This window comes from Mustela nigripes, chromosome 1 (assembly GCF_022355385.1).
Source record: "Mustela nigripes isolate SB6536 chromosome 1, MUSNIG.SB6536, whole genome shotgun sequence".
Classification (NCBI taxonomy): Eukaryota; Metazoa; Chordata; class Mammalia; order Carnivora; family Mustelidae; genus Mustela; species Mustela nigripes.
In genome coordinates this window covers 199,604,178-199,628,986 of record NC_081557.1, presented here as the reverse complement: position 1 = coordinate 199,628,986, position 24,809 = coordinate 199,604,178, and the positions used below count along the sequence as shown (strand labels likewise).

The window sequence follows — 24,809 nt, the reverse complement described above, 5'->3', positions numbered from 1 at the left end:
CTCAGGACCCGCTTCTGTGCAATAGCAGGCAGAACCCCTCTGAATGCAAAGAAGACAGCCCCTCCTAGGGAGGAGAAAGCCTTCCGGCTAATGAGGAATGCGTCCCATGCCAGTCCAGGAGCCCGGTCCATACCACGACTGGCTGGCAGCGCTGGCGCGAGCCCGAAGACGCCCCTTAGGGCTGGCTGGACCGCTCAGCACAAGCCTCGCCCAGCAGCGCCCCTCCGCGGCGGTTGAGCCTCTCGGTGCACGCGCCTCCCGCCACCGCCTCCTCCCAGCCTGCGGCCGCACGCGCATGCGCGGTTAGCAGTCGCTGCTGGGCGGCCGCCGGCGGGACTGGTCTGGGGAAGCGCGGGGACCAAGTGGCAGCGACTCGGACATCTGAGCTGCCACTGCCGAAAACGGACCCGCAAGACAGGTGCGTGGGCAGTGGGCCACTTGCCTGCTGCTCTTTCTGCTCGGGCTAGGGTGAGGAATGGGAGTCCTTGCTTCTACGTCCAGGGCGGGGATTCCTGGGCCGCTCCCCTCTCTTTGGCTACCCTCCAGGCTGAACAGGTTGCGGCCAGGTCGGGCGCTGGCTGTGGAGTTCGGGGCTGGAGGTGCCCCGAGCTAGGTTCTTGGGTGGGCTCTCCCGGCCTCTGGAGGAGGAGAGGCAGCCACGAGCGGCAGAAGTGGATGCCACGCCGGGTCGTTGGGTCCTCCCGAACTGCTGCGTCCACCTGCTGCGCTGAGGCTGGGGCTGGGGCGCAGGGAAGACGGGTGCCTTCTCCATCCCGGCCTGACCCGGGGGGCTAGAGCGGCCCCAGGGAGCCGAGTCCGTTATTCCAGCGGTTACTATTTCAGCCCGGTTCCAAGCTCGAGCGCAGGTGCGCGCTCAGGAGGGATGTCCGGAAGGCGGGGGCGTGTCTGGGCGCCCCTCACCCTACCCGCTAGTTTTCACGAAAACGTGAGCAAAACTAAAAAAGACGCAGTTTACAATCTCTGCCTCTGTAAAGGCGAAGAGACCCAACGCTCTTAGCGCGGGGACCTGTTGTAATTCCTGGCCACTCCCTAGATGCACTGCCTGGAGCCTGGTTGTGCGCCACCAGGGAAGGAGCGGGAGGGTTGGGTTGAATCCAGTGAAGCCCTAATTACTATAGACTCATTATCGCCCAAAGCCTGTTTACGATCAATCAGACGCTTTAGCTGATTTTATTTATAGCATCGCCCAAGCAACAAAGAGACATTTGCTTGGGACTTAAAAGCAAGTGGCAACAAAGCACAGAAGGGGGAGAGAGAAAGTGGCCGTGGGAAGGAGTCTCAAATTAGGAAAAAAGTTTGAAATTTTGATTCATAAAAGCCATAAAAGATTTCGCTTGCTTTAAAATTTTTACATCACTCTAGGTTTTTTAATCACTCTAGGTAGCCTTCCCTTGGTAATGGTAAATTGGCCTCTTTTCACTTTACATTTCTGCCTTCACGTTTAGTTGGTTGAATCTTCCAATACCATTTAGACCTATCCCTAAAGTCTTAGAGCAAGATAATCTAGATTATCTAGTTGATATAGTTAATTATTGTATATGAATAAGTATGTTGATGGATGTCTAGAAACTGAACAGTGTTATAAGTTAGCTTTACTGCTTTTCTGTGCCTAGTAAGTTCTAGTGCTCTTAAGTAGAAAGCTAGAATTGTCCATTTTAATGGACCTTTTAAATCATCTAGTTTGACTCTTGCAGTTGACAAATGAAAAACAACAAGCTCCAGACAGTTTTAACCTCTTGCCTTTTCAATAATAGAACTAGGAGCTTGGTGTGAATGTGCCAAGTTCAGTGTATTTTCTATTATATCATTCTGTAGTTGAGTTCTTCCAAAAGCGGCAGGACAACTAAAAACTTTAAAAATAGTGATTTTTAAACTCTCCCTTTGAGACGTACCAGTTTTGGGTGAGTCCTCAATCAGTCACTGAAAATGATCAGCAGAAAGGCACCTCAGTTATAAGATACAGCATACAGAATAGTATTAATGTATTACATACATAGGTTGAGTGTCGAAGGGAGCGAAAGAAATTAGTCTTAAAAGGACAGATTTTATGCTGAGAACTGCTGTACATTTTTATAAACATTAAGATAAGACTGGTTTTAGAAAACTCATGCCGGAGAAAAGGTGGAGGAAAGATTTAGAGATTGGCCAGACTGAAAGTGATGAGGCAAAGTGGGAATTTGCTAATCTATTTCAGAAATGATAGATCCCTAAATCAGGTTGTGGCTTGGGGATAGAACAAGACATTTAAGAAATGCCCAAGTGTGTTCAGCCACCAGTGACATAGGGGATCCATGAGAAAGAATAGTCTTAAGATAATGGCCAAGTGACTTGACTGGTTTAGTTGACTGGAGGTACAGTTAAGTGAGGAGGAACATTCAATAGATAGAGAAGCAGGTTTCGGAAGAAAGACTAAGTTCAAATTAGCAGAAACTTTGGGACATCCTTGAAGATGGGATAGTGATTTGAAATTACGGAGTGACTTTTGAGCTGTGGATAAGATTTGGGAGTCCTTGGCTATCTTTTATAGGTAGAAGCCAAGAGTTTATGTCATGTAAGAAGAGATCCTGGGGACAGAAACCTAAGGAATAGCAACATTTACAGAAGATTGGAGAAAATGCCTGTGTCCAAGGCTGAGAAAAGGAAGAGAGTTAAGAATCAGAAATGGTGACAATAAAACCAAGGGAGGAGATGATTCCAAGAAGGAGGCAGTCAGGAGGAGCAGTAGTCAATAGAACTGAAAATTGTTATTGTACTTGTCAATGAAGATTTCGTTTGTAGTAACAGTTTCAAAGAACCTGTAATCAAGGAGCCCAGGAATGATAAAAGTATTATTGCCATTGCTGCCATAGCAAATTACTACAAATATAGCATCTTAAAGCAATACCAGTTTATTTTCTCTAGTTCAGTAGATCAGAAGTCTGACACAGGTCTCACTGAGCTAACATTAGTGTGTCAGCTGGGTATCTTTCCTTACTAGAAGCTCTGAGGAAATTCTGCTTCCTTGCTCATTCAGGTTGGTGGCAGAATTCAGTTTCTTGTGGTTGTAGGACTGAGGTTCCTGTTTCCTTGTTGACTGTCAGCTGGGGGCTGTTTTCAGCCTGTGGAGACCTTAATTCCATCTTTAAAGCCCCTTTTGCTGTGTGAGGTAAAATTCACAAGACCCAAAAATTGGGGTGCAGATATCTTTAGGGGATCAGTATTCTGTCTACCATAGGACATTAGAAGTATTAACAATTAATAAGAACATTTTTTCTAGCGGCATCTGTGTAGCTTAGTGGCCTAAGCCTCTGCCTTCAGCTCAGGTCATGATCTCAGGGTTTTGGGATCGAGCCCCAAATCAGGCTCTCTGCTCAGTAGGAAGCCTGCTTTCCCCTCTCTCTCTGCCTGCCTCTCTGTCTACTTGTGATCTCTCTCTCTCTCTCTCTGTCAAATGAATATATAAAATCTTTAAAAATAACATTCTTTTTAGCTTTTGTTAGGGAAAGGAGATACCTAGAGACATTTATGTTATCCAATATGTGATCGTTATAGTTCCAGTAGTAAGCCAGCTATTTTCTTAAATATCCTGAAATTTATGTAAGCACTCTGTAAAATTTTAAAGGATCATAGTAATGTATTACCATGAACTTGTTGGTAATTGTATTTTTATATTACCTAAAACTGCTTTAAAATCTTTGCTAGAGAGATTTTAAAAGCCATTTAAACTAACTATATGTAGTTATAGTACATAAGTCTATATACATATGTACATAAGTCGTAGTTTGGATACACGTAAAAATATGGCTTTTCACATGTAAAACCTACAGAAACTGGAATGTATGTCTGAAGGATGGAATGTAAAATATTTAACCTTATATTTTATAGACCTAGAACTTTAATCCCATTTGGTAAGAATTAAATAATTAAACCTCTCACCTTAAAGCCTTAATAAAAGGAATGTATAACCTAAAACTTGACCTAACTTTGAGTCTCCCCCCTCTGTTTAGCAGCACTCTGTATTCTTGAGTAAGAACACACTTTCTTTGTGTATAAACGGATGCCAATACCTTCACCACAGAGTGCTGCAAAGATTGGGATCAATATGTTTGAAAATAGTGTGCACTCGAGACGGCACTGCTCATTCTTCCTGCCCCAATCTTCCCCTTTCAGTTCCTCATCACATGCTGGTTGCTTTGTTCTTGCCTAGGGAAATCACCCCTTTCTCTCCTTTGCATCACACTTGATTCATTAAAAAAAAAAAGAAAAACAACCAAACCAAAAAAACCCCAAACTTTTTGAAAGATTTTATGTATTTATTTGAGAGAGGGAGAGCACAAGCAGGGGGAGCAGCAGAGGCAGAGGGAGAAGCAGACTCCCTGTTGAGCAAGGAACCTGATGCGGGGCTGGCCTGGGATCCTGACTAAGCCACCCAGGTGCCCCCTTTAAAAAAAAATTTTTTTTTAAAGATTTTATTTATTTATCTATGTATTTAGAGAGCATGGGGGCAGGAGCAGAAGGAGAGGGAGAGAGAGAGAATCTCAAACCAACTCCACACCGAGCAGGGGATCCAGACTGGCCGCTGGCCAAATCTCAGGACCCTGAGATCAAGACCTGAGCTAAAATCAGGAGTCTGATGGTAACCGACTGAACCACCTGCGCGCTCCTGCGTCATACTTTAAATGTGACTTTCTCAAGCAGGCTTCCTCTGACCTTTCCCCTACCATGTAAATTCAGTTCTCCAACTACCAACTTTAGAACTTACTTTCCTGTCACTTATTGTGGTTTACATATTATACCTGGGTTAATTTTTCAGTGTCGGCCTTCCATCTTAGACTGTAAGCTCTTTGAGATCAAGAGCTATATATATTTTGCTAATTACTGACACAATTCCTGACACATAATTGGCAATCATAAATATTTGTTAAATGAACTTGTGAATGATGAATGTTAATATCAACTGGCTGACCTCCCCTGAATTTCTGGACACATCAGCCATCACAAAATTAACAGATCTGTTGTGCAGCTCGTTCTGAAGCATGCTAGTTTCTTTCATGAGTAAAGAGCTGCATTTCAAATGGAGTTTTGCATCATCTTTGGAAGTAGGCTGCCTTCTAAGATGCCACTGTTTCCTGCCTCTCCATGTTGGATCTCCCGTGATCCTTCAAAGTGAATTTTCTGTGTGCTACATGAATTTTCGATTTGCTACATGGAAAATTCCAAGAATGCCCTCTAATTTTGGTGAGAATTTGTTCCATTTTATTTTTGTGATATGGTAACACAAAACCTTTTAATCTGATTTTTCTGTTTACTATCTTTTCTAGCAAATTATGAGTTGGGTTATTAAAATGCAGTCTGTCTGGAGCAAAATTCTCAAGTAACTCATAAAAAGAGATGTTTCTTCATAGGTATAGTGTAGAATTAAAAAAATATGATTAATTTCTCCATACTAAATTAGATCATAAAATACAAACTTTCTAGACCATTATCTCTCTTCTCTATAGAAAAGTTTTATTATGTTACTTTTATCAATGTTTTAACAAACCTTAGAGGGCCAGTGTCTTAAATATTTACGTAACGATTTTTCTCTCAAAACAGTAGTTACAGACATCTATTATGTAAAAATTTAGTCCATAAATTTTTCCAGCAGTTAATTCTAAAAAAACATTTTTTTCTTTAAGGATCTTGTAGACTGGGGCACCTGGGTGGCTCAGTGGGTTGAGCCGCTGCCTTTGGCACAGGTCATGATCTCAGGGTCCTGGGATTGAGCCCCGCATTGGACTGTCTGCTCAGCAGGGAGCCTGCTTCCTCCTCTCTCTCTGCCTGCCTCTCTGCCTGCTTGTGATCTCTCTCTGCCAAATAAATAAATAAAATCTTTAAAAAAAAATTAAAAAGAAAAAAAAAGGATCTTGTAGACTTTTTTGGACAGTAAGAACCCCCCTCATTTTATTCCCAGCTTCCCTCTAAATGCATAGAAACCCTTTCACTAAATGTCCTGCTGTTCTGTTGCCTCAACAACAAACCCTTCCCAGCTGGTTGCTTCATAACATCTTTTTCCCTTTTTTCCCCTCTCACTTAGGAACTCATTCATTCATTTGTTCGTTCATTCATTCATTCATTCTGTGAATGTGTATCTTTTCTTATGCATCATGTGCTGGCCCTCTTGGGTGCTGTGAATACAGAAATGAGGAGTTCCCGTCTCAGCAGGCTTATATTTTTGTCTATGTTGTGTTTTGCATGATGCCTTCAGCTATTCTTTTGGAACTCTACGGAGGTAGTATAAATCCTAAGTACATAAGTAAATATATCATTCTAAAGTTTACATCAATATAATTTTGAAAATGACCTTAGTATATAATTCAAATAATATTCTTATATCCAGGATTTCAGCTCTGTTCCTCTCATTAATCTCAGAACTTCAGTAGCTTCTCACTTTGCAGAATCAGAGCCAGACTCCTTGGGCTGTTTTGTAGTACTTTGGTATCTGAACTGCCAGAGAGTTGTATTTTCAATTATTATTTCTGTTGTTATGGTTCTTTTTCTACTTTTTGCTATATTGCTTGAGGTCTTTTCATTGTTTCTAGGTTTTTCTGATTTAGGAAGAAAATACCTGGTCTTGGTCAAAAGTATGTATTAGTTAAGGTAATGCTCAAATACACAGAAAACAAAACTATCCCAAAGACCCAGCACAGTTTCTGGCTGCTGGTCTTCTGAAGGAGTGGGTGGCTGTGGCAGTTAATTGTACGTGTCTGCTTGACCAAACCACGAGGTGCCCAGATACTCAGACATTCTTCTGGGTGTGTCTGTGAGGGTGTCTGGGGATGAGGCAAACATTTGAATGATAGGTTGAGTAATGCAGATTGCCCTCCCCGGGGTGGGTAGCCTTCATCCGATCAGCTAAAATTCTAAACTAAACAGAAAGGCTGACCTTCCAGTGAAGAAGAGGAAATACCTCTAGCCAGGTTGTCAGAGCTGGCACTTCCATCTTTTCCTGTCTTTGGACTTGAGCTGAAACATTGGCTGTGTTTGGGTCTTGAGCCTGCTGGCTTTCAGACTGAAAGTTATACCAGTGACTTTCCTGGCTCTCAGGCCTTCAGACTCAGACTATACCGGCATATAGTGGTATGGCTTTGCTGGGTCCCACCTAACTCCAAAGAAAATATAGTCCAGTCATGTCCCCTGGAAAAAGAGAAAAAAGCTTGGTGATCAGCCATCAATATTTCTCACACTTTACAACAATTACTGGGTATCCTGCAATTGTCTTTCCTTTAGGGCTCCAGCCACCTTTGATATGGGAGTGAGCATTACTTCAGTACCAGTAAGTGAGCTGCACTTTATAATTTGTGATTGCGGGCTCACTGTGGAGATTGAAGAGGGCTTTTAGGTGATGTTGGTGAAACTCTTTGAGATCGATTGGGCTGCTTGGCCTTTGTTTCAGATGTCAGAGAGAATGGTATCTCATACTTGGCTAAAGTTACCTACACTTTAATTTATTATTGAATCAGCCCAGAAGCAGTGCAGAGAAAATACACGAGATCAAAGATGCAGGAAAATGGATGCACTTCTTTCATTGAATTGCCTCCCTCCTTCCTGAGGCACGGATGAAATATCACCATATATGGTGATTTCAGCAATCTGTGTAGAATAAGGAATGCACAGAAAGCTTAGAATCCTGGACATGCTAGCTTGTTTATTGTAAGCAGGGAAGTGGGGGGGGGAGTGGCATTAGCATTAAATGTTCTACCTTATACCATATAAATGAAAGCTTGCTGCATTGAACATGCATAACTTAGAACAATTATTTATTTTTCTTATTTTTAAAAGATTTTATTTATTTATTTGACAGAAGGAGACAGCAAGAGAGGGAACACAGGCAGGGGGAGTGGGAGAGGGAAAAGCAGGCCTCCTGCCAAGCAAAGAGCCCAATGTGGGGCTCGATCCCAGGACCCTGGGATCATGACCTGAGCTGAAAGCAGACAGATGCTTAATGACCAAGCCACCCAGGCACCCCAGGACAACTATTTAAATCATAAAGAAACAGAAGACTTGAACAATAATATATACCAATTGGGCCAAGTGGATGTATTGTATAGAACATTCCATCTAACAACAGAGAGAAAAATTAATACCAGTCAGTTGAAATAAATATTAATAACAATCTTCCTCCAGCTCATCCAAAAAACTGAAGAGCCAGGAATACTTTCAAAGTCATTCTGTGAGAGCCCTATTACCCAGATACCAAAGCCAGGCAGACACTACACGAAAAGTACAGACAATATTACTGATGAATATTGATTCAAATGCATTATTTTTCTTAAGTGCACATGGAATATTTTGTAGGATAGACCATATGTTAGGCCAAAAAACAAATCTTAATACATTTCTAAAAACTGAAATCATACAAAGTGTTTTTTTCAATTATAATATAATAAAATGAGCAATCAGTAGCAGAAGGAAAACAGAAAAATCCACAAATATGTGGAACATAAAGAAACACTCTTAAACAGACAAAAGGCCAAAAAGGAAATTAGAAAATATCTTGAGATAAATGAAAACAGAAATGCAACATACCAAAACTTAATGGGATACAGTATAATTCTTGTTAAGAGGGATATACATAGCTGTCATTTACATTAAAAAATTAAAATTTCAAATTTGCAACTTAACTTTGTATCGTAAGGAACTAGAAAAACCAAAGCTAGCAGAAGGAAGGAAATAATAAAGATTCAGTGAGAGATAAATGGAATAGAGAGTAGATAAACAATAGAGAAAATCATTGAAACCAGGAGTTAGTTTTTCAAAAAGATCAACAAAATTAACTAACCTTTAGCTACATTGAGTAAGAAAAAAGGAAAAAGAAGACTCAACCAAAATCTAAAGTGGAAGAGGGTACATTATACCATTATACCTGATTCTATAGATATAAAAAGGACTGTAAGAAAATACTACGGATAATTGTATGCCAACAACTGGGTAATCTAGATGAAATGGGTGAATTCCTAGAACATACAATCTATTAAGACTGAATCATGATGAAACGGGAAATCCGAACAGACCTAGAACTAGTAAGAAGAGTGAATCAGTAATGAAACATCTCCCAGCAAATAAAACCCAAGAGTGATATTGTATTCTTTATTTTGATTTGCCTCTAGCTACTCAAGTTGACTGCTTAACCCATTACTTTTAAGTATTGTGTTAACAGCGGCCCACAAGTTTCTTCATCTGGTTTTTTTCATTTCAGTTATGTTCAGTGATTCTGATTGTGATTTCTTTGTTAAGCCTTGACTGTTTAAGTGTGATTTTTAAGAAATTATAAATTCATGGCACCTTTTAAATAATCTTTTTTATTGTTGGTCATTTAATTATGTATGATCACAGGGAAAAAAAAAAAACCCCACAAGAGTGCATGGCTTAACTAATAAAGTCTACCAAACATTGAAAGAAAGAGTAATACCAATCTTCCTCTAGTTCTTTTGATTAATTAAAACAGAGGAAGACTTTCTGAAACTCATTCTGTGAGGGTGGTGTTTTCTTGATACCAAAGCCAGGCAAAGAAACTACAAGAGAACTACAGACCAATATCCTTACTGAATATTGATGCAAAAATCCTTAACAAAATACTAGCAAACAGAAGCACATTAGAAAGATTATACAGTGGGGCACCTGGGTGCCTCAATCACTTAAGTGTCTGCCTTTTGATTTCGGTCCAGGTCATCATTGCAGGGTTGTGAGATTGAGCCCTATGTCGGGCTCCATGGTCAGTGGGGAGTCTGCTTGAGATTCTCTCTCTACCTCTTCCTCTGTCCCTCCCCTTGCTTGCATTCTCTCTCTCCCTAATAAATAAATCTTAAAAAAAAAAAAAAAAAAGGTTATACCATGAACAAGTGGGATTTATTCCTGGCATATGCAAGGATGATTCAACATATGAAAATCAATCAGTGCAATATAACACATTTCCAAAATAGAGGGGAAAAGCTGTGATTATCTCAGTTGATGCAGCAGTAACATTTGACAAGATTCAACACAGATTTATGATAAAGACACAACAAGCTGTGAATACAAAGAAACAACCTCAATATAATAAAGGTCATATATGAAAAGCCAAGAGCTAACACCATACTCAGTGATGAAAGGCTGAAAACTTTTTCTCTAAGAACTAGGAAAAAACAAGTATTCCTGGGTTTTTTGTCACTTCTGTTCAACATAGTATTGGAAGTCCTAGCAGGAGCAATTAGGCAAGAAAAAGAAATAAAATTGAAAAGGAAGAAATAAAACTTCTTCATAGATAACATGATATTATATGTAGATAAAACCTAAAAGCTCTGCCAGAAAAACATGTTAGAGCTAATAAAAGAAGGATGGTTGTCAGGGGCTTGAGAGAGGAAAAATTAAAGAGTTGTTGTTTAATGGTATAGATTTTAGTTTTACAAGATGAAAAGAATTCTGGAGATTCTTTACGCAACAGTGTAAATGTACTTAGCAATACTGAATTGAATGATTAAAATTGTTTTAAATGGTAACTTTAACTATACAAATTAGTTGCTTGTGTTTTGTAGTTTCACCTCATTGTCAGCCTCTCGATGCAACAATACAGACCTGGCCATATTTTACCACCTCCTTTAAGAAATAATAAAGTGACAAACCTCACAATTTTGTTTGGAGCTTAATGACATATTGGCACTATAGTGTGATAACTTCCAAGTAATACTATGACCTTCATGATTTAATTCTTAGTTGTCAGCTTGTCCATCACTGAATAATTATAGAGCACTCAGGAATTAAGCAGAAACTATTAGGTCTGTATTTCTGGTTCTCATTTAAAAGTAATAAATAGCAGCAATGACCTTGAACTACATCATTTTTAAATGGAGACTACTATCTGTAGAACTGTATTGCCTGTAGAGTGGTTTGTGACCAACAGCACTTTATTTTTAAGTATTTCATTTTTGTAGTAAGGTAATATGGTCATTTCTGGGTAAATATCTTCCTAGCTTAATACTAATAACCTAAATCTGAGAAATTTCCAAGAGGTTCAAAGTATGTGCCATTACCATTTTTGTAATTTCTGTTGCTCTATCAAAAAGTATATGATAATGCAGTGGGGTAAGATTAAAAGGTAGCATGGTATATTGATATACAGTTCTAGATTTTGATCTTGTTTCATGTTTTCAACCCATGTGACTTTGACCAAGTTTTTAAATCTGTTTTCAATTTGTAGACTTGAAGTAGTAATGCCTTCTTACTCATGTCCTGGGCTGCAGAGATTAATTTAGCTTATCCCTTTATGCAAATGCATGATTATAGTCATAGAGCCTTAGAGACAATATTCAGACTTTTAAGATAAAAGATTTTCTAAACTTTTTTCCTAAAGCTCTGTTAACTATTTCTGAAGGAAAGTTAGGAAGAACTGTAATATAGAAAACAGAATGGGATTGTTCTGGATGAAGTAAGAATAGGGTTTCAGCAGAGTACTGCCTGCTTGGTGTTCCCTAAACTTTCCCAGCAGCCCCATACACCAGAAGTCAAACAAAGCACTTAGAATAAATTTTTTCAACAAATTAATTATTAAGAAACTAAAGTCTGTGTTCATTTTGAAGAAGGTATGGGCCAGAAGTGGTATCGTTATTACTGCTATTGTTTTATGCATTTCTGTTTTACTTAAATGTTATTGATAGTGAGTCAAGCAAAACACTTTACTACATTATGGAAATCATGAGAGAGTTTTAAAACTTGAGAACTGAAGCTTTTAGAATTATTAACAATTCATAAGCAATTTGCAAATGCACTCATTCCTGTGCCAATAGTAAAAAAAAATTTTAAATAAACCTACCTATGGTTATTGAGTCAAATTGATCTCTTTAAATTTACTTTCTATCTCACTTACACCTCTTTTTTATGATTCAGGGAGCTCAAACTCTCCTAACAAATAACAGCATACATCAATTTTTGTGTTGTCTTTGTCCATAAAAATGGTGGTATTAACATACTTTATAATATAGAATATTCCAATTATGGCAGATCAGTTGATTTTTAAAAAATGCATTTTTCAAAGTAAACCTCAGTGTTATAGTCAGTGTCCCACAGAAGAAACCAAGGCTAACTTGATTTACTGATTTAACTTGATATATTCATATAAAGTTTTGATTTCATTAGGAAGGGTCTAATCACAGATCAGTGAAACCAGGAGCTGGTTCTTTGAAAAGATCAACAAAATTGATAAGCCTCTAGCAAGACTTAACAAAAAAAAAAAAAAAGAGAGAGAGAGAGAGAGAAAGGACCTAAATAAACAAAATTACCAATGAAAGAGGAGAGAAAACAACTGATGCAAATAATTGTAACAGAATATTATAAAAGTCTGTAAGCAAACCACCTGGACATCTTAAAGGAAATGGATAAATTCCTAGAAATGTGTAACCTACCAAAATTAAAGCAGGAAGAAATAGAAAATTTGAACAGACCAATTACCAGCAATGACATTGAATCAGTAATCAAAAAACTCTGAACAAACAAAAGTATAAGACCAGACAGCTTCACAGGCAAATTCTGCCGAACATTGAAAAAAGAATTAAGGGGCGCCTGGGTGGCTCAGTGGGTTGGAGCCTCTGCCTTCAGCTCAGGTCATGATCCCAGGATCCTGGGATCGACTCCCACATTGGGCTCTCTGCTCAGCTGGGAGCCTGCTTCCTCCTCTTTCTCTGCCTGCCTCTCTGCCTACTTGTGATCTCTATCAAATAAATAAATAAAGTATTTTTTTAAAAAAGAAAAAATTAATACCCATTCTTCTAAAACTATTCCACAAAATACAACAGGAAGGAAAACTTCCAAATTCATTCTGTGAAGCCAGTATCATCCTGATGCCAAAAACGGATAAAAACATCACAAAAAAAGAGAATTATAGGCCAATATCTCTCATGAATATAGATGCAAAAATCCTCAACAAAATATTAGCAAACTGAATCCAACAGTATGTTTAAAAAAATCATATACCTCAATCAAGTGAGATTTATTTCCAGGATGCAAGATGGTTTAATATTCATAAAACAATCAACATGTTATGTCACATTATTAAAAGATAAAAACCATATGACCCTTTCAATATATGTAGAAAAAACATCTGAAGAAGTACAACATTTATTCCTAGTAAAAAAGAAAAAAAAAAAACAAAACCTCTGCAAAGTAGGTCTAGAAAGGAACAAAATAATAAAGGCCTTAAATGAAAACCAACAACCAACACAATACTCAATGGTGAAAAACAGAGCTTTCCTCCTAAGGTCAGGAACAAAGCAAGGATATCTACTTTTACCACTTGTATTCAACAGAATACTGGAAGTCCTAGCCACAGCAATTAGATGACATAAAGAAATAAAAGGTCCAAATTGGTAAGAAGAAGTAAAACTCACTATTTGCAGATGAGATAATATTATATATAGAAAACACTAAAGACTCCACCCAAAAAGTACAAGAACTGATAAATGAATTCATTTAAGTTGCAGGACAACAGAAATCTGTTGCGTTCCTATATACTAATAATGAAGCAGCAGAAAGTGAAACTAAGAAAACACTCCCATTTACAATTGTACCCAAAACAACAAAATATCTAGGGATAAACTTAACCAAAGAGGTGAAAGACCTCTATTTTGAAAACTATAAAACACTGATGAAAGAAATTCAAGACGACACAAAGGAATGGAAAAACATTTCCATGCTCATGGATTGGAAGAACAAATATTGTTAAAATGTCTATTCTACTTAAAGCAGTCTACACATTTACACAATCCCTATTGAAATACCAACAACAATTTTCATAGAACTAGAACAAAAACAATCCTAAAACCTGTGGGGAATCAGAAAAGACCTCTAATAGTTAAAGCAGTCTTAGGGGAAAAAAAAAAATGGAGGCATCACAATTCTAGACTTCAAGTGATATTACAAAGTGGTAGTGATTAAAACAGTATGGTATTGGCATAAAAATAGATACACAGAACAACGGGATAGAACAGAAAACCTGCAATTATGTGATCAAGTAACCTTCAACAAAGGAGGAATGAATATACAATGGGAAAAAAGTCTTTTCAACAAGTGGTATTGGGAAAACTGTATAGCCACATGCAAGGGAATGAAACTGGACCACTTTCTTACACCATACACAAAAACAAACTCAAAATGGATTAAAGACCTAAATGTGAGCCCTGAAACAATAAAAATTCTTGAAGTTAGCACAGTCATTAATCTCTCTGACATCAGCTATAGCAACATTTTTGTCTCCTGAGGCAAGGGAAATAAAAGCAAAAATAAACTGTTGGGACTACATCAAAATAAAAGGTTTCTGCACAGTGAAGGAAAGAATCAATCAAACTAATAGGAAACCTAATGAATGGGAGAAGATATTTGCAATTGGCATACCTGATAAAGGGTTAGTATCCAAAATATATAAAGAACTGATACAACTCAACACCCAAAACCAAAATAATCCAGTTAAAAATGGGCAAAAGACTTGAACATACATTTCTCCAAAGAATACATGCAGATGACCAACAGACACAGAAAAAGATGCTCAATATAACTCATCATCAAGGAAATGCAAATCAAAACAACAATATCACCTCATACTAGTCAGAATGGCTAACATCAAAACATAAGAAGCAATAAATGTTGACAAAGATGGTGGAGTAAAAAAACCCTCTTGGCACTATTGATGGGAATGCAAATTGGTGCAGTCATTGTAGAAAACAGTGTGGAGGCTCTTCAAAAAATTAAAATAGATTGCCCTATGATCCTGGAATTGCATTACTGGGTATATACCCCAAACTACAAGAACACTAATTTGAGGGCTGTATGTGCCCCTATGTTTATTGTGGCGTTATTTACAATAGCTAAACCATGGAAGCCATCCCAAGTGTCCATTGATGGATGAATGGATAAAGTTGTGGTATATATTGGTAGGCGCACACCCCCCCCCAGAATATTAGCCATAAAAAAAGAATGAAATCTTGCTATTTGCAACAACACAGAACTAGGGAGTATTATGCTGAGCAAAATAAGTCAAGAGAAGCATAAATACCATATGATCTCACTCCTATGTGGCATTTAAGAAACAAAACAAAAGAACAAAGGGAAAAAAGAGAAAAACAAACCAAGTAGCAAATTCTTAACTATAGAGAACAAACTGATGGTTACCAGAGGGGAGGTGGGTGGGTGGGTGGATGGGGGTTTTGACATTGGAGATTTAAAAAAAAAAAAAAAAAAAGAGTTCTAATCGTTTGGGCTAACTATGTGGAAGAAAGCTTTTTATAATCTGACCATTTCTTTTCTAAAAACAACTTTATTAATACATTGTACACCTTCAGGTCCACTTGTTTAATGTGTGGAAGCGAATGGGTTTTAATACATTTACAGAGTTATATAACATTACCATATTCAGTTTTAGGAAATCTTCATTACCCCTTAACCCTTTCTTCCCACTCCTTTCCCTAGGCACTCACTAAATCTATTTTCTATTTCTATGGATTTGCCTCTATCTTTTCAATGGGATCATGCAACATGTGGTGTTTTATCCCTGGCCTCTCTCACTCAGCATGTTTTTTGAGATTCATCTATCTTATATCGGTACTCCATTCGGTTTTATGGGTAAATAATATTTTACTGTTTAGATAGCTCACATTTTGTTCAACCATTAGTTGATGGACATGTGGGTTGTTTCTACTTTTTGGTTATTACGAAAATTGTTTCTTAAAACATCTATATTTAAATTTTGGGGCAGATACCTACTGGTGGAATTGGTAGGTCATAGAGTAGTTCTATTTTTAACTTGAAGAACTGCCATCTGAGCTAACAAAACTTGCATCATTTTACCTTCCTGCCAGCATAAAGATAACAATTTCTCTACCTCCTCCCAGCACTTGTTAATGTCTCTTTTTTATTATAGCCATTCTGGTGGATATAAATTGCTTATCTCATAAATCTAGTGTTTCTTAAGCAGACCCAGCTATTGATATTTTCTGGAAGATGTAAGAGTTTTCTCTAAGAATTTACTTTTTTTTTTTTAAGATTTTATTTATTTATTTGACAGAGATCTCAAGTAGGCAGAGAGGCAGGCAGAGAGAGAGGAGGAAACATGCTCTCCGAGGAGCAGAGAGCCCAATGCGGGGCTCGATTCCAGGACCCTGGGTTCATGACCTGAGCTGAAGGCAGAGGCTTTAACCCACTGAGCCACCCAGGCGCCCCAAGAATTTACTTTTTTAAAAAAATTGTCATGTTGATGGTAACTGAAAAAAAAAATAATAATAGAGCTGTATTGTGCGTCATCTGGATCACTCGCACACCACATAACCAAGGCCTGCCACATTCTTTCAGTGTCCAAATTTACTTTCCGTTTGAAAGGCCATTGGCACCAAAAAATAAAACTTGAATTTTAACATGTTAATGGGAACAGAGCAAGACATAAATTATATATTTCTGCCAAGAGTCAGGTAAATTCTGTTTGGTTTCTAATGCTGTAATAAGGAATGGACACTTAGCAGTATTTAAATGGAGACATGGTGAGATTATTCTGTCATCAAAGTATTATGATAAATGTAAAAGAATGTTAATCCAACTTAGTCAACCTGATTGCTGTTCTGATTGTTCTTTCAGCTGTGATTTGATTCATGAAAAGACTGTCATATTAAATTGTGATAAAATTATTTTTCTTTAGGCTTTTTTTTTGGTGTTTATATGTAGATGTACTTTGGTTTCATAATTGTGAAACTCCGGTTGTATGTTTATATATACTTAAGCAACATTGTAATTAAAAAATAAACATTTAAGAATCATGAGCCTTATTTCTTTCTTTTAAAGGGGTCCCCGCCTTTTTTTTTTTTTTTAAAGATTTTATTTATTTGAGAGAGAGAGTGTGTGTGCAGAGGAGGGCCAGGAAGGGAGGGAGAGAGAGAGTGGGGCAAGTAGATTCCTTGCTGAGCAGAGCGCTGGGTGGGGCTGGATCTCAGGATCCTGAGATCATGACCTGAGCCAAAACCTATAGTCAGCCGCTTGACCTTGACCGACTGAGCCATCCAGGTGTTGCTTGGCTCTTTGTTAATAGAGGCAGGTGGGTAGCTCTAGAATCTGTGTCCTGTGGGTATTTGACGTTTGTGTTTTTATTTGTTCAAAGTGTAATATACATAATTTTGCCAATGATTTGTTTTAAAAGCCATCTTAGAATAAAGGTGGTATTAAAGAGAAATTATTTCTTTGTAAGTGTACTTATTTTTCACAACTTTTATTTTCACTGATAACTTTTAACTTCACAGGTAATCGGTATGCATTTCCAAAGCTTTTGGCCATGTCTGGCACTAATGTTCATCTCAATTAATGCAGAATTTATGGATGATGGTGTTGAGATGGAAGATTTTGATGAAAACTCAGAAGAGATTGATGTTAATGAAGGTGAACTCTCCTCAGAGGTAAGGTTATTGTGAACTGAGTTGTAAGTTTTCTCTTTACAGGATACAGAGGAGCATGAACCCTAAAGATTCATTTCAGTTCTGACAGTATTCATTTTGTAAATGAATAGAAAACGCTGTTTTTTTCCCCCAAATTTCTTGCTGTGTTTTAAAGTGCCCATGTATTACAGAAATTTATGCATTGTTCCTAGCTCAGTTTTATTACAATGTAAATATGGGGAAGGTTTTTACTGTCAGAATAGGAATTTGTGACTGCTGAAGAGGACTGATGGATTTCTATCTGAAAGGTTTCCAATCTCACTTCTGACACAGCCAGCCCTCTTCAGAAAGGACATAAGGTATCATAATTTGCAGTTCTCCTAGAAGTAAAGCAAGTAGTTTTACTTATTTCTCTGAGGAAAGGAAATGCTAACTAAGAGAAGGAATCAGAAGGGGGAGTGATCATGAGGTAGGCACCTGTGTCTTGGCTCAGCCTGGTTAAGATGTGGTTTGAGGTGGTGACTAACTCGAGTCTGAAGAACCCTGCAGAGATTCTTGCACATTCTGACAGTCCAGAAGAACTTGTACAGTGAGGACCATTCACAGATAAGATTGGGACCTCGGAGAATTTTTCAGAAATCTTGTTGATGGTAAGAATGGATCAATTCTGTTGTGCTAGCAACTGCGTAAAGGGCCAAGGACCATAGATAGCATTTAGCTGTTACAGACTTCTCTGCCTCACTTACTTGGAGAGTTTTCTGCTTGCAAATGAAAGTGTTATTTAGCTGTGAACATTCTTTCTCTTGTTAGATTGTAAACTCCACAAGGACGTTTCTTTCACAACCTAGTTTATGTGGTCTGCAGAAAGTAAGTAATCAGAGAGCTGCTGGTTGACTTAGGTGCAGCTCCTACAAGGGTCATTGGAAGGTTAATACTTCAAAGAAATTGGGAGATACATACCACTTTCACTGCCTTTGGTGACGTTTGTAAAAAATGAGAGGAAGTGTTATTTTTTTTTTAATTTTTAATTTATTTTTTAAATTTCTTTTCAGTGTTTCAGAATTCATTGTTTATACGCCACACCCAGTGCTCCATGCAATACGTGCCCTCCTTAATACCCACCACCTGGCTCGCCCAACCTCCCACTCCCCTCCCCTCCAAAACCCTGTTTGTTTTTCAGAGACCACAGTCTCTCATGGTTCGTCTCCCCCTCCGATTTCCCCCAACTCCTTTTTCCATTCCATCTCCCCATGTCCTCTGTGCTATTCCTGATACTCCACAAATAAGCGAAACCATAGGATAATTGACTCTCTCTGCTTGACTTCTTTCACTCAGCGTAATCTCCTCCAGTCCCGTCCATGTTGATACAAAACTTGGGTATTTAGAATCTTGACCCTTCAGTAATTACGTGGAATTATGTTTGATTATTGATTTCTACCCTGTTAACTAGACGGGAAATGTACTCTCAGGTTGGGGTAGGGACAGTGAATAGAAAAGGTCCTTCTGCATCCTTTTCCCTGAAGGTTGAGAAAAGAAATCTCATAGAGATAGAATCACAGAGTTTGATTCAGAAAGGACCCAAATTGATCTGTTACTTTAGGCGAACTTATTCATTCTTCATCAGTTCAAATTATCTCTTTATAATTTGTCAGTGAGTTAATCTTTTAAATTGTTTTGTTGGTATGTTCTGTATAGCACAGCAGTTAAGTGTATGAGCTTGGAGGCAGGCAGCCTGAGCTCCTGTGATGTCCCCTAACTATCTAACTGTGTGACAGTGGATGTAACTTGGGTGCAATAATAGTACTTTGCTCATAGAAGTCTTACGAGAATTAAAGGAACCACCGTATTCCCACCACCAATATCATTACCATCATTGCAACCGCTAACTCTTATAGGGCTCTTGAAACTGCTTTGCAGATAATTGCTTTGCAGTGCTTTCTCTATTGAGTCTTTTTCTGCTCTGGGTTCCTGATCTCTCCAAAAGGTATCCTCATCCTCTATCATGTAACAGTGGAATTTAAGAGTTAATTTTAAACTAGTCTATATGCTCGCTAAGTTTTTCATCTTATACACGTTGGATCATGGTATTTCCTCTGTTACTAATGATTTGTGTTCCCAAATATTGTCACCTGTTAAGATCCTTTCAAGGCCATGTCAGCTCTATCATGAGGCCTTCTCTAATAGAATTTTTTCCCATCCCTCCTGTGATAGAAGGAATCAGTATATTCTCTGTCTGCACTTATACAGTATTTTTTTTTCTGGCATTGTATCTCTGATACTCTCTTGTATCTTACTAGGATACAAAGTTTTGAGGCCATGTCACCTTTTATTTATTTTATTTATATGTGCATTACATATCAGGTCCTTAACTAGTGAGATTATTTAATTAAAATATTTGCAAAGATGAATAACCTAGATTTTAAAAAATCTATTTTCTAGATTAAATATAAGACACCTCAACCTAAAGGAGAAGTATATTTTACAGAAACTTTTGATAGTGGAAGGTTGGCTGGGTGAGTATTCATTCAAGAGAATGTTTTCTTTGATTTAATTAGGCATTTTTGAAGTTACTGGTTATTGATCTATGAAAATTACCTCTACTACAAAACTATAAAGAAATGTTTTAAGTACTTTGTTTGGCAGTGTAACCGGTACCATAACACATTTTTGTTATCGATAGAAATGTTTAACTTGAAGGGTTACTCATTTACACAAAGAAAATAATACAAATAAAGAATAGAAAGTAAAATTTTACAACATTTCTTTGTCTGTAAAGATAGATGTTATTAATCTAATTTCAGATAACAAATTCAAATTACTGTTCCATCCTAAATATTGGTTAAAAAAAAGTTACTATTTATTGATTATTATATACCAGATACTGTCCCAAGTAGGTAGGTAAGTACTATCTTTATCTCCTTTTTACAGGTGAGGAAACTGAGGCTTAGTATATCTTATATACGATCATACAACTAGTAAATTGTGGATTCCAAGTATGAGTTAACTCTAACCTTGCAGGATTCTTTATAGACATCTTTATTTAACCTCTAAGCATTTATTTTTTAATGAGAAGTGACTGTTGGATGATCTTTTGTTTTATTTCTAATATGCATTATGTCTATAAATTGATGGTTTTTAGCTTTAATGATACGTATTTGCTTTTATCTTTGTTTACAGGTGGGTCTTATCAAAAGCAAAGAAAGATGATACAGATGCGGAGATTTCTATATATGATGGTAAAATACTTATTTAAATATTCAATAAAATCAGAATGACCCGAGTTCTCTAGCTTTACAGATTATAGTTCTATTAAATGTAGATAAGGTGTATGGGGTCTGGGGCCCCATCATGCTTCACAAAAGAATGTTCAGTCTTTTGTCTCCTTTTATTAATATTTCTGAGGGCTAATTGGCCTAACCTGAGAAGGGTGATTTTAATTTATGTTCGTTAGGCATATAGTTTTCAAAATAAAATTTAAATTCCCATGATAACTTTTTAAATTTTATTTTTTATTATTTTTAAGTTTTATTTAAGTAATTTCTATACCTAATGTGGGCCTCAAACTTATGACCCCAAGATCAAAAGTCACATGCTCTCCCAACTCAGCCAGCCAGGAGCCCCTAAATCCCCACAGTAACTTTTACAAAGTAAGGAAAGTAGCTGATGAGTACCATATATTTAAAAGTAAATTGACTGGGGGTGCATGGGTGGCTCAGTGGGTTAAAGCCTCTGCCTTCAGCTTAGGCCCTGATCCCAGGGTCCTGGGATCAAGCCCCACACTGGGCTCTCTGCTCAGCGGGGAGCATGCTTCCCTTCCTCTCTTTGCCTGCCTCCCTGCCTACCTGTGATCTCTGTCAAATAAGTAAATAAAATCTTTGAAAAAAATAATGAAAAATAAAAATAAATTGACTGATGCAAACTGTTTATTTGTGTTAAGGATGCTCTTTATCTCATGTAATTTTAAAATATCTCATTTTAAAAATACAGTGTTGATATATCCATGCATCATGTAATTTCATTGATGAAAAGTCAGAGAAGTATAATTTTAGCTGAGAAAATGAAAGCATTCTTGGATAGGAGAAAAAAAGAGCAGGCATGCATACAGTTGCAGATATTATTTCTTATTTTAAAATTTTGTTTTATTTTCCCAAATCAATGTTTTTCTTAAATTTAAATTCAGTTAACTAATGCATAGTATTATTTGTTTCATGGGTACGGGTCTATGATTCATCAGTCTTATATAATACCCAGTGCTTATTACAACACAGACCCTCCCCAGTATCCTTCAGCCAGTTATCCCATCCCTCCACCCCAACCCCTCCAGCAACCCTCAGTTTGTTTCTGATGATTAGGAGTCTCTTACAGTTTGTCTCCCTCTCCAGTTTTGTCTTGTTTCATTTTTTCCTCTTCCCCTATGATCCTCTGCCTTGTTTCTTCAATTCTACATGAGTGAGTTCATAAAGTTGCCTTTCTCTGATAGACTTCTTTTGCTTAACATAATACCCTCTAGTTTGTTATTTTTTTGGTGGCTGAGTAGAAGTCCATTGTGTGTGTGTATATATATATATATATATACATTTTCTTTATCCATTCACCTGTTGGTGGACATCTAGGCTTTTTCCATAGTTTGGCTATTGAGGACATTGGGGCTATAAACATTGGGGTGCACATGCCCCTTAAGATCACTACATTTGTTTATCTATAGGGTAAATACCCACTAGTGCAATTGCTGGCTCACAGGGTAGCTATTTTCAACGTTTTAAGGAACCTCCATACCGTTTTCCACAGTGGCTACACCAGCTTGCATTCCCACCAACAGTGTAAAAGGTTCCCCTTTCTCCCCGTCTTCACCAACATCTGTCACTTCTTGGCTTGTTAATTTTAGCTATTCTGACTGGTGTGAGGTGGCATCTCATTGTGATTTGGATTTGTATTTCCCTGATGCCGAGTGATATGGGGCTTTTTTTCCTTGTCTATTGGCCATTTGGATGTCTTCTTGGGTGAAATGTCTATTCATGTCTTCTGCCCATTTCTTGATTGGATGATTTATTCTTTAGGTGTTGAGTTTGACAAGTTCTTTATAGGTTTTGGATACTAGCCCTTTATGTGATATGTCATTTGCAAATATCTTCTCCCATTCTGTCAGTTGTCTTTGGTTTTGTCGACTGTTTGCTTTGCCATGCCAAAGATTTTATCTTGATGAAGTCCCCCAGTAGTTCATTTTTGCCTTTGTTTCCCTTGCCTTTGGAGACGTGTCTAGCAAGAAGTTGCTGTGGCTGAGGTCATAGAACTTGTGTTCTCCTCTAGGATTTTAATGGATTCCTGTCTCACATTTAGGCCTCATCCATTTTGAGTCTATTTTCATGTGTGGTGTAAGGAAATGGCCCAATTTCATTCTTCTGCATGTGGCTGTCCAAGTTTCCCAACACCATTTGTTGAAGAGACTGTCTTGTATTCCATTGGATATTCTTTCTTGTTTTGTCCAATATTCATTGACTGTAGAGTTGAGGGTCCATTTCTGGGTTCTCTATTCCATTCTATTGATCTGTGTGTCTGTTTTTGTGCCTGTACCATACTATCTTGATTACAGCTTTGTAATAAAGCTTGAAGCCTGGAATCGTGATGCCACCAACTTTGGTTTTCTTTTTTAACATTCCTTTGGTTATTCTGGGTCTTTTGTGGTTCCATAAAAATTTTAGGATTCTTTGTCCCAGCTCTGTGAAAAATTTGATGGTATTTAGACAGGAATTGCTTTGAATGTATAGATTGCTTTAGGTAGCATAGACATTTTCATAGTATTTGTTCTTCCAGCCCATGAGCATGGAATGTTTTTCCATTTCTTTGTGTCTTCCTCAGTTTCTTTCATGGGTGTTCTCTAGTTTTCTGAGCACAGAGCTGTTGTATCTTTGGTTAGGTTTATTCCCAGGTATCCTGTGGTTTTGAGTGGAGTTGTAAATGGGATCGACTCTTTTAATTTCTCTCTCTTCTGTCTCATGGCTTGTGTATAGAAGTACAACTGATTTCTGTGCATTGATTTAAAATTTTGTTTTATTTTTCCCAAATCAGCCTTTTTGAAAAAATCTTATGGGTCACTGCTGGTAAATAATCTGTAAGTCAGTGTTTGAGATTTTAGTTTAATTGCTTTGCTTTATATTTTAGGAAGATGGGAAATAGAAGAATTGAAAGAGAACCGAGTGCCTGGTGACAGAGGTCTGGTACTGAAATCTAGAGCAAAGCATCATGCAATAGCTGCTGTATTAGCAAAACCCTTCATTTTTGCTGATAAACCCTTGATCGTTCAGTAAGTTTTACTACGGTTTTCAGTACTTTTTCTGAGATTTGTGTTAGTTTTGTATGATTTGGCTTCTGAGTATAGCTATAATGGGTATAAAATGGGCATAAAAATCAGATTTCCTTTTTAGTTTCACTTACTTAAATACATAATGCATTTATACACACAGATACTCTGAGGTTTTGAGGGAAAGCCAGGTTGACTTAAAAACTATATATATATAGTAATATAAAAAATTCTGCCACCATAGAGTATAGAATACATACTGAAATCACCATTTTTATTTTAACTCCTTTCTTAAAATTCCTTGCTCTGAGGATATTAACATCAGTGTATTCAGAATGGAACCATAAACGTCGCTGTTAAACCAGTTATAAGATTTAAAGGAAACAAACGTATTTTAAAAAGGGTATTTATATATAGATCAGTGTCTTTCCACCTTTTATTTTTTAATTTCTTAAAATTTAAATTCAATTTAATTAACATATAGTGTATTATTAGTTTCAGAGGCACATGTTTACACAGACAATCCTTCTCTCCCCTCCCACACAAGTGCCATAAACTAGTTTTAGTATAATATTGCTTACATGTATACCATCATAAAATCAGGTAGAAATTTTTCAATATTCACCTACATAAAATTGATATAAAGCAAAATAGATGTGTACAAGTACAATTAAAAAGCCTGATAAAATTCAACTTAAAAACAAAGAAAAGGAAATGCATAAATATCATTTTCTCCCTTCTGTTAGAAGATTTGGCTGTCTAAAATTAATGACAACATAAATATTAACTGTAAAGTATATCACTCTAGAACCACTTCAGTGTTTTTTTGTTATCATGTTAAACATGTTCCTACATAGGATAACTACAGTGTCATTTTGTGTGTTAGAAATTTTTAAAAATATGGCATTTGGTGTATTTGTCTTCATTTTTCACTTGTGTTGCTTTGGCTTAGTTGCACTGTCATGTCAATAAATTTAAAATTTTAAATAATGTCAGGGAATATATGACTATTAACAAATTAAAAATATTTTTACAAGTACTTATTGGCACTAATATTTGAGTTTGATAGTATTTGTTGTGATTCAGGATTTGGC

General features: G+C 37.3%; 1 protein-coding gene across 2 annotated transcripts in view; it reads left to right on the top strand.

Moving 5' to 3' along the window:
• The first annotated feature begins 301 nt into the window (after positions 1–301).
• Positions 302–24,809, top strand: part of CLGN (calmegin) — a 59,124-nt gene continuing 34,616 nt past the window's right edge. Inside the window, exons 1-5 of one of the 2 annotated variants that reach the window (XM_059395549.1) lie at positions 302–418; positions 17,353–17,438; positions 19,857–19,930; positions 20,595–20,653; positions 23,577–23,718. In XM_059395549.1, the coding sequence (XP_059251532.1) occupies positions 17,358–17,438; positions 19,857–19,930; positions 20,595–20,653; positions 23,577–23,718 (356 nt within the window). In that variant the 5' untranslated portion in view covers positions 302–418; positions 17,353–17,357. Of the gene's footprint in view, positions 419–17,285; positions 17,439–19,856; positions 19,931–20,594; positions 20,654–23,576; positions 23,719–24,809 lie in introns of both variants that reach the window. The other variant, XM_059395548.1, reaches the window with a different exon arrangement.